This window comes from Babylonia areolata, chromosome 3 (genome assembly GCF_041734735.1).
Source record: "Babylonia areolata isolate BAREFJ2019XMU chromosome 3, ASM4173473v1, whole genome shotgun sequence".
Classification (NCBI taxonomy): Eukaryota; Metazoa; Mollusca; class Gastropoda; order Neogastropoda; family Buccinidae; genus Babylonia; species Babylonia areolata.
In genome coordinates, this window is record NC_134878.1 from 40073586 (window position 1) to 40091172 (window position 17587).

At 43.1% G+C, this 17587-nt stretch overlaps 1 protein-coding gene across 1 annotated transcript in view; it reads right to left on the reverse strand.

Moving 5' to 3' along the window:
- Positions 1-17587, reverse strand: part of LOC143279982 (laminin subunit alpha-like) — a 305618-nt gene that overhangs the window by 13826 nt on the left and 274205 nt on the right. Inside the window, exons 70-71 of the mRNA XM_076584380.1 lie at positions 12525-12678; positions 3274-3401 (exon numbers count right to left, since the gene is read on the reverse strand). Of these exons, the coding sequence (XP_076440495.1) occupies positions 3274-3401; positions 12525-12678 (282 nt within the window). The remainder of the gene's footprint in view (positions 1-3273; positions 3402-12524; positions 12679-17587) is intronic.

The following is a 17587-nucleotide window of genomic DNA, read 5'->3' on the forward strand; positions in this document are numbered from 1 at the left end:
AGGCTCCATTTTAACATGTCCATTTTTCATTCTGAAAATAGTTTTTGTGTTTTTTTTACTCAGAAAAAAAAAAAAATCGTGTTCCGATTGAAACACGGTGTCATGTTATGAAAACACTGATGAAATAGATCCAAGCTGCTCAGTTACTGACATCGATCAAAATCCTGATTCAAAGAATTTCAGCTCAATATTGTGAATGAAATTGCTAAAGACATTCGTTTTCAAAAATAATATAAAACTTACAGATGAAACTTAATTTTTTCTGGAGAAACAATGCCATTTTTGTGTTTGATGAAGTGCCGCTCTCCTGTGTCGAATGTTGATTGGGCCGTCACAACTGACGAAGGTGGGTACCTGCTTTTGAATGCTGGAGCAAATTGCTCATGGATCAAAAATCTTAGTTTCGGATACCATTGAAATCAGCAGAAAATGCTCTTTATCACTCATGCAGTATCACGCAGGGTCGGATTTCATTTTCCAACTGCGCGATACATTGAAAGATAGCCCAAAAATTCCCGTAACTTTGCGCTCAGATCTAACTACCCTACTTCGCCCAAGGCTTGGAAAAAAACACACTAAAGTTCTCCTTGAACTTTTGCCTTTCACGGTTCCCAGTTTTTCGAACAGTAACCAATGAATGGAAAGCAACGGATGTGATTTTTTCCACTATGTGGTTGAAACTAACTTTGTCGCGCTCAGAAAGATGCTGGCCGCCACTGAACATGATCACTATTTTGTGTTACAGTACACTTCTTTTTATTCTATCCGCTAACTCATTCAGGCATTGCATAAAGCAAACACAATAAAAATTAAAAATATGGATGATAAATAATTATTTCAGTTGGATAGTTTTTCACAAAATGAAATCAAATTTGAGAAAATGCACTTCAAAATTAGTCAATTTTTTAGGCGTTCATAGGTTTCCCAGCATCGGCCATGGGGGCTGCCGCTACCTACAGTACAGCCTCCACACATTATGTACAAGTCAGTACAGCCTCCACACATCATGTACAAGTCAGTACAACCTCCACTCATCATGTACAACTCAGTACAACCTCCACTCATCATGTACAACTCAGTTCAACCAGTACAACCTCCTACCATCATGTACAAGTCAGTATAACCTCTGCTCATCATGTACATATCAGTACAACCTCCACTCATTATGTACAAGTCAGTATAACCTCCACTCATGTAAATGTCAGTACAACCTCCACCGATCATGCACATACATGTCAGTATAACCTCCACTCATTATGTACAAGTCAGTATAACCTCCACTCATGTAAATGTCAGTACAACCTCCACCGATCATGCACATACATGTCAGTATAACCTCCACTCATTATGTACATGTCAGTATAACCTCCACTCATCATGTACAAGTCAGTACAACCTCCTACCATCAGGTACATGTCAGTACAACCTTTACTCATCACGTACATGTCAGTGTAACCTCTACTTATGTACAAGTCAGTACAACCTGACACAGAGAAATCTGTTGTGACAAAAAGAAATACATACCTCCACTCATTACTTCCATGTCAGTAAACCTTTACCCATCATGTACAAATCAGTATAACCTTCCCTCATGTACAAGTCAGTACAAGTAACTTTAGCCTCAACTAATCATTTGCAAGTCAATACAACCTTCATCCATCATGTGTAAGTCAGAACAGCCTTTGTCATCCACTGATCATGTGATACAATCTTTAATCATGTGCAAGTCAATACAGCCACCACTCATGTATAAGTAGATAAAACCTTCTGTCATCATGTAATACAAGTCAGTACAACCTCAACTAATTATGTGCAAGTCAATACAACCTTCATCATGTACAAGTGGATACAACCTTAAACATCAAGTACGAGTTGGTAAAACCTTCACTTATCATGCACAAGTCAATACAACCTTCAATAATTATACACAAGTCAGTACAACCTTCACTCATCATGTACAAGTCAGTATAACCTCCTCTAATCCTGTGCAAGTCAATACAATTTTCACTCATGTACGAGTCAATACAACCTCCGCTAACCATGTGCAAGTCATTACAACCTTCACTCATGTTCAATACAGCATTCACCAAGTACAACCTTTACTCATCATGTACTAATCAGTGAAACCTTCACTTGTGTACAAGTCAGTGCAAGTTTTACTCATCACACTTACTTTACCTTCGCTGGCTATCGTGGGTCGTACACGACCCAGAAGGGTACAAAAACGCAAATATCTCAGCCAATTCTTAATATTTTTCTACGGAATTTCAGAAATGCTTCCTACACCTAAAAGGCCAGCTTTTGCCAAAACAAGAAAAAAATTCATTAATTAGTTAATGAGTAATTATAGGTGGCGTTTTAACTACACACGGATGCTTGTGTGGGTCGTGTATGACCCATGCTTTTTAAAGAGGAAAAAACGTGGTCACCCCTTGAAAGCTCGTGTGGGTCATGCACGACCCATATCTTTTTAATAGTGATTTCAGAAGTTTAAATTTGCAATTAGTGAAGGAAAATAAAGAAGTTTTACTTTCAATAGCCTCACTACCCCACTACTCTCCCACTACCCCCCCAAACCCCCCTCCCTTTCGCCTGTCTTCAGCTATAACCCCCTTCCATCCCTTTCTCTAACAGCATGTACCTGTGTGACTGAATATCTTTGATTGTGCATGTATAGGATGCTATGAGTCTTCTCTCTCTCTTTCTCTCTCTGTGTCTCGCTGTCTGTATGTCTCTCTCTGTGTCTCAGTCTCTCTCTCTCTATCTTTGTGTGCATAAGTAGGGTTTGTATGTGTGAGCATGTGGTGTTATGCGTTTGTGTGTGTGATCAGTTGTGTGTGCGTGTGTGTGTATGTGCATGTGTGTGAATGCGTGTGCATGTGTTTCTTCTGAGTGTATGTGTTTGTGTGAGTCTGTGTGTGTGTGTACGAGCGCATGTGTGTGTAATCAGTCGTTACGATATGTTTTCCTTTTCTATATTTTGTTATAAGCTTTGGAGGAATATACAGGTTTTTGTCTCTTTACAAAGTATGGGTCATGCACGACCCACACAAGCTTTGGAGGAATATACAGGTTTTTGTCTCTTTAAAGGTATGGGTCATGGACGACCCACATGAGCTTCCGTGTGTAGTCAAAAGCAACAGTGGTATGGGTCATGGACGACCCACATGAGCTTCCACGTGTAGTCAAAAGCGACAGCCAGCGAAGGTAAAGTACCATTATTTTTAGGTCAGGTTTGACACAAGTACATGCTCCATTCACACACATGTTCACCTGTCCATCCACAATCTGCAGCACCAGGTAATCCATCCTGCCATGTACAGCCAGCAGAACACCACTGTGTGTCCGAGGTCGGATCTCCACACTGAGCTCCAGGTCCTGACCCACCTTGAACCGGTCCACTGAAACATAGGCCACAACAGGGTAAGGGTCGTGTTCCACTGAAGCATAGGCCACAACAGGGTAAGGGTCGTGGTCTACTGAAACATAGGCCACAACAGGGTAAGGGTCGTGGTCTACTGAAACATAGGCCACAACAGGGTAAGGGTCGTGGTCTACTGAAACATAGGCCACAACAGGGTTAAGGGTCGTGGTCTACTGAAACACAGGCCACAACAGGGTAAGGGTCGTGGTTCACTGAAACAAAGGCCATAGGAGAATGGTGTTCATGTTGAAGTCGACTGGATGCTTTTGCATGTGCTCTCTGACCCAAGGTTCAGACTAAGGTTTTCCCTCTCTTCTTATATCATTTGTTGCAGGTGTACTGCTGTGTTTTGTGTTGGTGTTTCTTTTTGCTTTTTTTCCCCTCTTGTTTCATTTTTCCCCTCCTGTTTCTGCAGCAGAATGTACTCAAAAAAGGAGGTGAGTATATTTTACCTGTTTTCGTGATAAACAATGAAATGCCTGGTTTTGATAACAAATATTTCTCTACATCAGAACTTTGTGCTGCTGCAGAAAAGGTTACAGACTACAGTTCTACAGTGGGAGCCCAATGCATAGGGGGAGCCTGGCGGATTCATTCTCAACAAAAAGACACAAGACAAGCCTTTAATTCAGGGTTTTGCTCTTAGAGGTGGGTGCCATTTGTGGTAAGACCTTTCAACTCAAACGATCCTAACAGCAAAGAGGAGCAGCCACCTTCAATGAGGCTGATCATCAAGCAACATTCCCCTGCTCTCTAACACAGAACTACTGCAGTCAGTCAAGCAGCTGGGTGGTTACCATTTACTCCTAACTGATTGCTGAGAGGGACAGGGACGAGAATGGCAAACTGACACATTAGAAGACAGGCAGATAGTTCCTGTGCATACAAGTTCCCGAAGTACCCCTGCCCAGAAATATGAACACTGGCCCTTTTAAGGCCAGTTTGTACCACAGGAAGCAGAAGAGCCTTCAGCAACAACAGGTATCGGAGTGTCAATGGTACCTGTTGAAAGGACACACAGCATCAGGCTGCCCACATTTAGTAAAATGCAGACAGTGTCTGAGTGATGGGCACTAAGTCAGGGGCCCAGTGTGCATCACTGCAGGAGAACTAAACAACAGACCTGAACAGACAGACAACAATAACAAAGCAGAAAACACAACATTGTATGAACAGACTGTGTAAACAACAAAACTGACCCTTGACAGACAACTGACTTGAACAAACAAAACAAAAACAGTACTGATGATGGATACACATCTTGATCCAGACAAAAAGCAAGACAAACAACTCTAAAGGCATACATGTGGGGTGGATCAGGATCCGTAAAGTGTCCATGCTCAAAGGGTTCCATGTCAACCCCTGCAGACAAACTGGCAAGAACTACACAGGACAACAGTGCCAGAGAGTCTGACAATGACTGTCTGTACTGTAAACCAGCAAGTAACCCTAAATGCCCCCTGCCCCCTCTTTCTCCCTTTTGTTATCTGGAAATGGACACAGCTATGACTATAAACTAGGAGCATGGATTAAGATTTGTGTAAAGTGATGAATTATTTATGGAAAATGAACCATATTTTGCCTAACTGAAAACTATTAACCCTCAAAGTGCAGGATATAATAAAACATGCAAACAGAAATCATGTTTAACCAGTTCAGTGCCAGAGAATTTTGTAAAAAACAAAACAAAAACAAAAGTGCTCTCCCCTTGCCTGGGAATTTTGAGGATTCGGGGGTAACAAATCACAAAAAATCTAAAATTCTAGCACAAAAACTATGGGTGATACAGAAAGAAAGTAAATGTTTTTGTGAAGGAAAATGAGTGTAGATTTTGCTTCTGAGCTTTTTTTTTCCCCAATTAGGTTGGTTGTAGGTAACTGTTCAGGCATGTAAAATCAAGATAATAATTTTTGTGCAACAAAAAAGTCTATTTCCACCTTTATATAATGACATCCATAAAGAAAAGAAACATAATACAGCTAGAAATAGCAAGCCTATTGTCAGATTATACCTGTAGAAGAAATTAAAACAGGCTATAAGCTTATGAAAACAAATCACAGCCCTTGCAGACATGTAAGTAAATCACTGTCCTATCAATGACAAAAGTGAGTAAAGTCAACGTAAAAGGTCAATCACAGTCTCAGAAACTGAACTGGCAAGCTTTTTGACAGCAAAGAGCATTTGCAAGTGAGAGGGTGAAGTTCTTTGATGACATTCACTCCTTTCAAGTTGCACGTGGGCCAATTAAAGTGTCTGCTGTGCATCCGGCTTGCCACCTCTTCAAACAAGTCATCCCTCTGATTCAGCGAAAACAAAGGCGTTAAAAACAAAAAGCATGTGCTTCACGGCCAGTGCAGGTTCAGCACTGCGTTTCGTGAAAATCATGGGGCATTGGCGGTTGCCGATTGCCTTCTGTCTGCTTTGAAATGTGAGTACACTCTTCCCAAAAGCCACACCCCCTTGATGACCTCTGGCTGGCATTCAACCTATCATCTTACATCACTCCTCTCCCTCTCATTCTCCTCTTCCAACACTGTCTGTACGTATTCTGTCAGTCATAGCCAGTTGTTCAAAAACGCTGTCTGATTGGACGGACTGACTGAATTACCATAAAATGGGCTGTTAGTTTCATAACTGTCTTCAAACCAATCATCAGACAAGAGAGATCCTTCTCCATCGCGAAAGCTGTCCATAATCACAAGCAGAGCTTTCAGAATTGTGTAAATCTGCTGACTGACTATTTGCTTTAATGGACAGTTTTCAATGCATTTGTTTGCACATGGTCCCAAGGTTGTCATAGCCGAGGGGTGGCAATGGGGACAAGCTCCCATTGTCTATAAAATGCCCCTCACGGCGCGCGTCTCCAACAGCCTCTGACAACTAAGTCCAGCTCCTAGCCTGCTCGTGTGGCTTAGATATAAGCCTGGCGGAACTGCTACTACTGATAGGAGAAGGGGCGAAGGTGGGTTACCTTGCGCCTGAAAACCAGTGCTTTGGGTAGATGGGGCTCATCAGTCTGGGAAGACAGCTCATCTAAGAGAAGGAAAACTCTGATTTCAAACCTCCGCTGCCTTGCAGCCATACCCACTCATAGGAAAGGCTTCGGGAGTCAACCCTGAGGAAAAATCCGGGCAGATGGAGTCCGTTAGCCTCAGCAGGTAGTTCTTCCAAGAGAAGGAAAACTCCCAAGAGAAAACCTGGCCAACTGTAAACTGTTACCAGAACAGGAGATCACCGAAGACGGCGCCACAGTGGCCTCTCTAAGGGGCGTGATCTAGTCAAAACCGGCTGTGCACGCACTCTACGACACATGGCTAAGCAGATAACGTTGGACCGATGTGGTGTCGTCTTCCTGGACCATGGCCGGGGGGAGACGGTGCCGGGCCCTCAGCCTCAAAGGGGCCCATCCACTACTACCGACCATGGACGCGATGCTTCCCAGACTCTTTGGGGAGAACAGAATGGAGCACATGGGCAAGCAGCACTTCGTATCGTCCACTTTAATGCGGAAGGAGTACAGTGCAAGAAGGTTGAGCTCCAATGGTTTCTGCGTGAAAATGCGATCGATGTATGTTGCATCCAAGAGACCCACCTCAAAAACACTCACCGCTTTTTCATAAGAGGTTACGAGTTGTTTAGACAAGACCGAGAGAACAGACCAAAGGGAGGCCTCATCACCCTGGTAAGAAACAACATCCCAGCGGCAGAGACCCAGAGTTCTGGTCAAGCTGATCTCGACACAGAATTTCTGGGAGTCAAGTTGGTGTTGCCAGGCACATCAGTGACAGTCCTTAATGTCTATTCACCTACAAACCAAATACAGCTTGACTCTATCCCCGTTGACTCCCACAGCTGGATCATCACAGGAGACTTTAACAGCCACTCACCCAGCTGGGGCTACCAAGATCTTAACAAGAAGGGAGAAGATGTGGAAAACTGGGCAATCAGTAACCAGCTGATCCTCATCAACAGTCCAAAAGACCCACCTACGTGCTACTCATGAGCATGGAGGGCCACAAGCACTCCTGACCTGGCCTTCGCGACAGACGACATCCATAGCATTCCCCAAAGGGAGGTGTCGCCCCAGCTTGGAGGCAGCGACCACAGGCCAGTGATCATTACAGTAAAGAGACATTTTGAAACCCATCCCACCAGGCTCCCAGCAAGCTGGAATTACAAGAAGGCAAACTGGGACCTTTTCAAGCACGAGGCAGACAAGAGGACTTCTGCGCTGACACTGTCGCACCAAGACATCAACGAAAATGTCAAGAATTTTAATAAGGCAGTATTAGACGCGGCGCAGGCAGCTATTCCACTAGGCAAACGCAGGAACTACCGTCCCTACTGGACACCTGAGCTCGACACCCTGCACAAGACCCTCAGTGAAGCCAGGGACACGATGGAGAGCTCCCCCACTGACGAAAATGTAGAGACACACAACAGAGCGAAAGCTGCGTTCACAAAGGAAAAGCTGCAGACAATACGAAAGAGTTGGCAAGACAAGACATCCTCCCTGAACATGGAGACAGACATGCAGGGGCTTTGGAAGCTGACAAAGAAACTGAATGATGACAACCCCAGCAGAGGCAAGACCGTCATCGAGCAGGACAACCAGCTGAAAACAGAAAAGGCCGCAGCCAACACCTTTGCAGAACTATACCGAGAGGAGAGTACGATCCACATGTCCAGACAGCGCATCAAGCAGGTACGAGAGGAAACCACAAAACTTATGACATCAGACCCACATGGCATAGATGACAGCTGTACGAGCGAGCCACTAACCATGCAGGAGCTGAAACAAGGCATTCGCAAGCTGAAGTCCAAGAAAGCTCCGGGGCCTGATGGTGTCACTGGCGACATGCTGAAGCACCTGGGACCAGCATCCAGAACAGTGCTGCTTCAGATTTTCAACTACAGCTGGACAGCAGGAGTTGTGCCTTCCATCTGGAAAGAGGCAGATCATCCCGATCCCAAAGAAGGGAAAGAACAAGAAGGACCCCCACAGCTACAGACCAATCAGCCTTCTGAGCTGTGTCGGCAAGCTGCTGGAAAGGATTGTCAACCGCCGCCTCACCTTCCTCCTGGAAACACTGAACATCCTTTCACCTACCCAGACCAGCTACAGAAAATTCTGAAACACAGAAGATCAACTAGCCCTCCTTGTCCAGGACATCGAAAACTCTTTTCAGGAGAAGAAGAAGACACTGGCCGTGTTTCTTGACCTGTCGAGAGCGTTTGACAAAGTGTGGAAGGAGGGCCTCATCCTGAAACTTCTCCAAGCCGGCGTACGTAGCAAGATGTACATGTGGATCCAACACTACCTCTTCGGCAAGACCGCAAGGGTCAAACTAGACAGCTTCCACAGCAGAAAGGTCAAGCTACGTGAGGGTGTCCCCCAGGGAGGAGTGCTTTCCCCAACATTGTTTCTGTTGTATATCAACGACGTCAGAGACAACATCACGAAGCACGTCTCCAACAGTCTGCACGCAGACAACCTGGCAGTATGGACATCCGCTGAACACACCAGCATGGCCTCCTACCGGCTTCAGGAAGTCGTCAGCAATATCGCTACATGGACAGAAGACTGGGGTCTTGAGCTCAACACCACAAAAACCAACGCAACACTCTTCTCTCTCTCCACCGCCAATGAGCAAGTCAAGCTGAAGCTCCAGGGACAGGTCTTGCCCCAGACGAATATACCAACATTCCTTGGTGTCAAGTTGGACACCCGCCTGACCTGGAGGCCCCAGATTGAGGAGATGGAGAGGAGAGGCATCAGCAAGCTAGCCCTGCTGAAGAAGCTGGCTGGGACGACTTGGGGAGCAGACAGCAGGCTTCTCGCCAGGGTCTACATGGGAGCGGTCAGACCCACCATGGAGTACGCCTCAACCTCGTGGGGCACAGCCTCCAAGACCAACAAGAGCCGGCTCAACAAAGTCCAAAATATGGGACTACGCCTCATACTTGGAGCCATGAGGTCCACGCCGATCCATGATATGGAGAAAGCTGCTAATGTTGAGCCCCTGGAGAGAAGATGCGACCTGAAAGTCCTGATGCAGGGAGAGAAGCTCAGAAGACTGCCCTCACATCACCTACACCACAGACTGGAGCAGCCCACCAAGAACTGTCTCAAACGTCAGAGCCTCAACCACCAGTATAAAGCACTCAGAGCACAGCACAGCGATGTTCTGGCGGCAAAAGGGGAGTCATGCACTGACCCTGCCTTGCCTGACTGGAGGCTTGACCAAGAGATAGAGGCCACCATCAGCCTCAGAGTTCCTGGCATCACCACCAAAGACCAGCAACCAGCTACTCTCAAGATCCGGACTCTGGCCATGATAGAGGAGTCCTACCCAGCCAGCTCCTGGACCCATGTATACACAGACGGATCAGCGGAGGAAGCCACATACAACGGAGGCAGTGGTGTCTACGTCAGATTTCCCTATGGAGAGCACAGCAGCATCGCACTCCCTGGAGGAAAGCTCTGTTCCAATTTCAGAGCTGAAGTCCTGGCCATCAAAACAGCAGCAGAATTCCTCTCCTCCTGTGGAAAGCCCCTTGGCAGCATCTCCATCTTCACTGACTCCATGTCCACACTCCAGGCCCTTAACTCCCCTGATCCTGGTCCACTGATCCAGTCCCTTAAGGCCTCCCTCACAACCCTTACCCAAACAGCCCCAACGACCCTCCAGTGGGTGCCTGCACATGTAGGCCTCCCAGGCAATAAGCGTGCAGACCACCTTGCTAAGGAAGGAAGCCAGCTCACACAGCCAACCATTCCTGCCATGTATGAGGAAGCAAAAACTCTCCTGCGCAGCAGATTCCGAAGAGGCTGGGTCACCCTGAACGGAGGCTACCAGGCACACCAAGATCCCATCAGGACACTGGAGAGAAGACACCAGACTACCATCTACTGCCTTCGCACAGGACACTGCAGCCTCCGAGCACACCTGAAGAGGATTGGAGTGGCAGCCACATCCCTATGTGATTGCGGCCAGGCTGACCAGACCCCATCCCATATTCTCCAAGACTGCCCCCTGTATGAGAATGCGGCAGCAGTCCTGGCCTGGGGGTGCTGACCTCAACACCAAGCTCTGGGGGATGGCAGCTGATCTTCACCGGACGTCCGAGTTTGTGGCATCCCTCGGACTTCGACCCTGACTGCGTAGCTGTCGAACGCAAAGAAGAAGAAGAAGAGTTTGCACATGATGCAACCCCCTTTTCCATGCGTGTATCACGTGGTCAGTTAGCAAATTATTATCGAGTAGAAAGAGGTCTTCTACCTAAATAGTATTTTTATAATCCAGACACATCAAACTAAGTGTTCAGAGTCTGTTTATGTGAACTGAACCAAACTCCAATGAAGGAAAAATCGGAATATATGCAGGACGTCAGTGGACGTCTTATAGACACTATGGCAATACTTTTTGTTGGACGTCAGCTGACATCTTATAGACACTCTACTGGTCAAAACAAAGGGACTGTTTGCTTCTGCAACATGTAGTCTGATTTTGGGCATTTGTATGCTGATTAGTAAGAATAGATAGGTAAACCTATACATTTTTGAAAAGTGGAGTGAATGAAGAATCAGATAAAAGTAAGAAAAAGGCTGTATCTTGTATGTAGTTGGAGATATTCCACAGGATATAATCAACATATTTTGCACACATATTTTCCAAAATGTCAACCACAATATTTTCACATCTGTCACAAAGTCATGGCTTCCGTTAACGCACATATGTACGTCCCCAACTCTCTAAAATGAGAGAGGACACACTACAGTTTTGGCTAGGGAGTCCGTGGGACGCACTATAAAATCGGCGTCAATCGAAATGTGAACGAGCACGATCGAACAACAGCGCTCACTTCATCTAGTTTCACTAGTTTTCAGTCAGCATTTTATCTTCGTGAAATCAGCAACTGCTGCAAAGTTCATTAGTTTTGTCTTATCTCCATTTACAGAAAACTGTTGCCCATTTCCGGTACACTCACAACGAGGCTTGTCGAGTACTCTGTGATACAGTTTGAAATCAGAATGCCTCTGCTATGATCCATCTCTCATCATTATTCTCATACATAATCATCAGCAAAACTTGCAAAGTTGTAAAAATCCACTGACTAGGACCATTGTCATCACTTGATGGAAGTGTCTGGCGCCTTTTTCGCATGCGAGGCAAACCCTCTTTACATGCACTCTCCAAGTGGTCCAGTAAGCAAATGATTGAGAAAAAAGGGGTCTTCCACCTGATGAATGTTCACTTAAATAGTTTGTTTACAATCCACACACATTTAGCTAACCATTCAGAGTGTGTTTATGTTCACTGATATAAACTCTGATGAAGGAAAAATCTAAATACATGCAGGATATTGATGGACGTCTAAAAGGCACTATTGCAACACTTTTTGCATGACAACAGCTAATGTCTTATATGCACTCAACTGGTTAAAAACAGAGTGAAAGAAGAAAAAAAATCAACCAGCCAAGCAAACAGACAAAAGGACACACATTCATCACCCTCATTATTATGATTGTCATTGTTATTGTCCCCCTCTTTCTCTTTTTCTTCTCTCTCTCTCAGTTTTCTCTAAGATTTGTGTTGGTAAAAGACCATAAACCAACCCTGATGACTATGGAAATGTTTTTGATAAAAATATGGAAGACTTTCCATGCTTTCTCTCACATTGTGAGAAAGCATGAGGGTGCACCCCATGATTTCTCAAAATTGAGAGAAAACGTGGGAGGAGAACAACCACACTTTCTCTTAATGCCACGACTTGTTTCACTTTGAGAGAAATCGTGGGATTGCAAGAAATCATGGGCTAACACCCTCCCCGGCTAATACCCTCCCCTACATATCTACACATATATTTTATACTCAGGCAATGACAAAGCTTTACTTGCACCTGGCTCACACACACACACACACACACACACACACACACACACAAACATATGTATACATGCATATATGTGCACAGATTTTGCCACTGTGTCACAAACACTTCCATCAACCTCTGAGGCCATAAATGTAACTAACATGTTTCTCAGTGTACTGTATTTGGGAAGGCCATGCTCTAGTGCTCTGGCCAGTGAACTTACCCAGCTGCAGGATACCCCCCATGGCAGGGAAGAAGGTGCCCAGCTCATAGACACTGGAGCAGGTCTGGATGCCCACCTGCTGGCTGGGCTGTTTCAGGTCCATGTTCCTCAGTGCCAAGTCCTTCATGCAGCCTGGGAAACTCACCCAACCATCCTGTCCACAACAGTCACTACTCTGAGTCATTTCCACTTTTCTTTGTCATGTTGGTCATATTAAAAATAAACCCACAAAAGACAAACCATTTAAGAACAAGAGAAACAAGGCCTTCAAGACTGACTTGTGATATACACTTTATCCAATAAAGGAATCATGAGAAGGAAAAATAAACAATTAAAGAGAGAGAGAGAGAGAGAGAGAGACAGAGACAGAGACAGAGACATAGACAAGAACAAGAACAAAACTTTAATCTCCAGGCCTCCGGTCCCTAGAAAGAGGTCAAAAGTACACAATATGGTGATCACTCAGCCACAACAAAATGTAAAATACGTACTAACTTAAACCTGTAGAACAAAAGTGCTTCTTGTGCATAGTAAATTAATTCTAACTTTCATCATTGTTGTCACAGAATTCCTGTCATATCTTCAGGGCATTAAATATATAAATGCAGAGTTTACGAATACTGTAAACAGAACCATTCTTCAGCAAGTGAACATACGATTGACCTTCAGAGTTCAGATGTTTTTGCCGCAGGTTATTGTAAAGGACACAATTACAAAAATGGTTTTCATCTTCGATCACATTACAACATTTACATGTGTAATTTGAATTACAGTTGAATGTTCTTCTAAAAAATGATCCATTTATTGGGAGCAAACCAAGCCGCAATTCTACCAAACAGTCCTTAAAACACTTTTTATCCACAAAGTCAAAATATTGCTCACACTGAAAACCAGTTTTAACCCCTAGGCTGCCTGCATGATGAGATAACTCGTCATGGCAAGCATGTATGCTTCGCTGCCTGCATGACGAGATAACTCGTCATCGAAATATTCTGACTTTTCCCTGGTTTGCATTCACTTCCTTGACAAAAATAGTGGTAGCTTTAGCCTGGGGAATCTCTCTAGATTCTATTCATAGCTAGAAACCTCATCTACGTCATGAAGCAGTCCTTTATTTGAACGTTTTGGTTGGGTCACTGTCCAAGTGTTTGCCTGACTTCTCTCCTCACTCGCTCAACAAAATGTCGGACTGACGCCGTGCTCAAGACATGCGATCGTGACAAACTAAATCAACCAAGATTTCTTTCTTTAGCTGATGCTCAGAAAGAATTGAAGCGTAATTTCGAAGGAGAAGATAGTGATGAACATTTATAGGACGATCTGATAGAAAATAAAGGGAGTAATCAAGAGAGTGGCCAAGATGCGACTGTCAGTGAGTGATGCCGGCTGTACAGATGTTAGCAGACGACAGATGACCGAATTAGCAGCAGAGCGATACTCTTGGCACGCAGCCAACGCGGTCTGATGAGAACTGACTCAAGTGACCGTATGAGAGGGGTGAGGAGGAGGGGGGTGGAGACTGAGGGGGCGTGGCCTCACATCCATCTTATCACTTGGAGAAGTCACAATGTATTCTGTATCTATCTCTTAAAAAAAAATATATATATTGTGGTTGGTCTAGTATGATTTTGTGTTTGCAGATATCCATTTGTCCAGAAAATATGATGTTTTTGTACAAATTACCTGACTAATGTTTGTAATAAACAAGTTGAAAATGTGACAAAAAGCAAAACACTGATTTCAAAACAACAGCATGTCACTAAAAATATATAAAATGGGAAAACAGCATGTGTTTTGTGTTCTTTATTCATTTACCTTTCAGAAAATATATACTTTTATGGGTCTTTCTCCAATAACAAAGAGCACAGAATTTTTGGAAAATTTATACCCGTTTTTTGTGAAAAAACCCTGGCAAATAGATTTCACTTAAATCTTATTTTCCTGGCAGCGAAAGGGTTAAACAGTCTGTAGTTATGATATATATCTTTAGACATTACTGACTCGTCCCACTCCTGCATAAATATATCTTTCATTCTTTGCTTAAATAATGACAAAAATGTTTGCTCACAACCAACGCCTTGTTGCAACCAGACATATCCAAACCCAACGTCAAATATGTCTGTCTGGGTAATCGGTGCACATTCATATTCAGCAACCTTAACCAGTACTTGATACACCTTGTTGCACTATTTATATACAGTGGATAACGTCCTAATTCGCCGTATGCAAACTTGATTGGTACTCTAAGTGGTATGTTCAAAAAATGTTTACATGCAAAGGAATGAACCTTCTCAATATTATCAAGTCTGTTAACTCTTTCCATATGAACGGCGAAAGAGATGACGTTAACAGCGTTTCACCCCAATTACCATCATCAAAATATTGCAAGCGGAAGGCTCTTATACTGAAGACATGAATGTTGACAAAGAATACCGCAATTCTGACGATGGAAGCTAAAGGTTGGGTCATTCAGACACCCACTGGACATCCGAGGGGTCTGTGTAAAGGAGAAGAGAGGACTGGCTGTACTGAGTGAGTTAAGACCCCACATCTCAGAAGCGTACAAAAGAATGGGTTGTACCTGAGCATCAAATATTTTGAAAAAACATCCTTTGGAATTATCATTCAGCTTCGTTATATAATTTATACAGTCAATGCATGCATGTTTGCCTTTTGCTGCTAAAATCCCTACTCCTTTGTTTATACTCATTTTTGTCGTAAAAACAAACTCTAGATAATTATATTCATTCACTACTTCTAGAGCATTTCCATCGAGATTTCACTTTTCATATCTTCCCCAAAAGCCACCTTTTCGAAAAACCATCACTTTAGTCTTGTCAGTATTTACATTCAAGAAGAGTGTTTTACATGCATTATTCAGAATATTAATTTGATTTTGCAGACCAATCGCAGTGTTAGATAGCAGTACAACATCATCCGCGAACAGAAGAATGAACAACTCTAATAAATCAGGCAAAAACTGAATTCCATGAATACCACTGATTTCAACTGCTGATGCAATTTCGCCAACAAATTACGAAAACAATATAGGGCTTAACATACAACCTTGCCCTAAGCCAATGGGACAATACGTACGCAAGACGTAACACATTGATACATAGCAATGATAGCATTCATAAATTTTCCCTTTATACCTTTCTGAGTTAAAATATCACACAAAGACTGACGTTGCAAAGAGTCAAATGCTTTTCTCAGATCAACAAAACAGGCGTAAAGCTTGCCTCCCTTCTTTGATAAAGATTTCTCAATAACCGCGTTCAGAATAAAAATATGATCTGTTGTGGCATAACCACGCCTGAATCCAGCCTGTGACTCTGTTAGCATATCATTTTCTTCAGCCCATTTGACAAGTCTTCCATTTAGCACTGATGTATAACATTTGCTAATAAGACTGAGCAAAGACACGCCCCTATAGTTGTCTGTTGAACTACTATCTCCCTTTTTAAAAATTGGAACAATTATTGCCTTTGCCCATTCATCTGGATACGTGCCCTTATCAAACAGAATGTTAAACAGTTTTGTTAAAAAATGTACAGCAATATTATCAGCTGATTTTAACATTTCTACCAAAATACCGTCTACACCACAAGCCTTGCCTTTTTTAAATTTCCGAATAGCATCTGCAACTTCTTGTTCTGCAATATCATGACTTAGTTCATCAGATATATTTGATTCGTCTGGTTGCACTTCACTAATGGCTCTGTTATCAGTAGTTATAACCTCGTTCTGAGTAAATAAATTCTGAAAGTGTTCAAACCATTCATTTTCTTTAATGTCTTTACATACTCCTATTTTCCTTCTTCCAGACACTTGCTTCGCTTCTTTCCAAAACTGTTTGCTGTCTTTGCTCAGTGATGCTAGACGTCTGGCTTTATCACGTCTATAGCTGACTTTCTTTACCTTACACAAATCCTTATATTCCTTCCGAGCTTTCACATAGGGTAATCGGTGCTTATCATCCTTGGTTTGTCTTAACATTGTTAACAATTGTCTGGCTTTGTGTTTTGCATCTTTACATTCAGCATCAAACCATGGGGCATCTCGCTGATCACTCCCAACACACACACGCTTCCTCATACATTCACTCGCTCTCAACAATACATTACTGAATAGCTCCAAAACCTCATTTACACTGTAATCCAAAAGAGAAAACGCATGTACACACATATTCTGTAATCTGTTCTCCTTTTTTTGATCCCAACTAATCTATTAATTCATTTAATATCATTTACTTTCTCAGTACAAGCAGTGTCTTCACTTTGAGCAATTGTAAACAATGCAGGGAAAAGCGGTGAGTCAATAAATGAAACAACCTTCAATGAGTGTATAAAATCCATAACACACAACTCTCTGGACATTATAGAGACAGAGACAGAGAGTGAGAGAAATCATTTAAAAAATGTGTTTTATATTAAATGTTATAAAGTTATTTAAAAAAAAGGGGGGGGAGGGGGGGGCATTGGATCTATATCGAACCATACAAGTTATGCTCAGCAACAAGACCAAGACCAAAGTGCATCTGACAAATGTAATCCAAAATTAATATTTAAAGTTGGTTTGTTGCTTTTAGCGATAAATTAAAAACTGTATTCCAGGTGATAATCATCGGTATAAGTGTGAAGATTTTCTAGAGAAAATGAATTTGTAAAAGTTTACCACGGACACACACACAGGCAAACACATGGATACACAGACAACCAAACACCAGGTTATTACTCAGACTCACTTTGTTTGCACCAGTGAGTGAAAAACTGGCATATCGTTCATATGTACAGTAAATCTCCCTGCAAATCCTGTCCTGCCTGTAAATCTTCTTGTTCTAGACACTGACCTTAAATATCAGGCCCAGTTACATCTCAATGGGTCACACTATAGACTGACAGTGTGATTTGAAACAAACACAATGACTGCTGAGATCACAGGGATTGTTCCTGAACAGGAAAAACTTAAATGATGATAATTTAACTTCTTTGATCAATATTACAAACAGAAGGCCACAAAAGCCTCTCAATACAAAAGCCATTTTTAATTTTTAACACTGT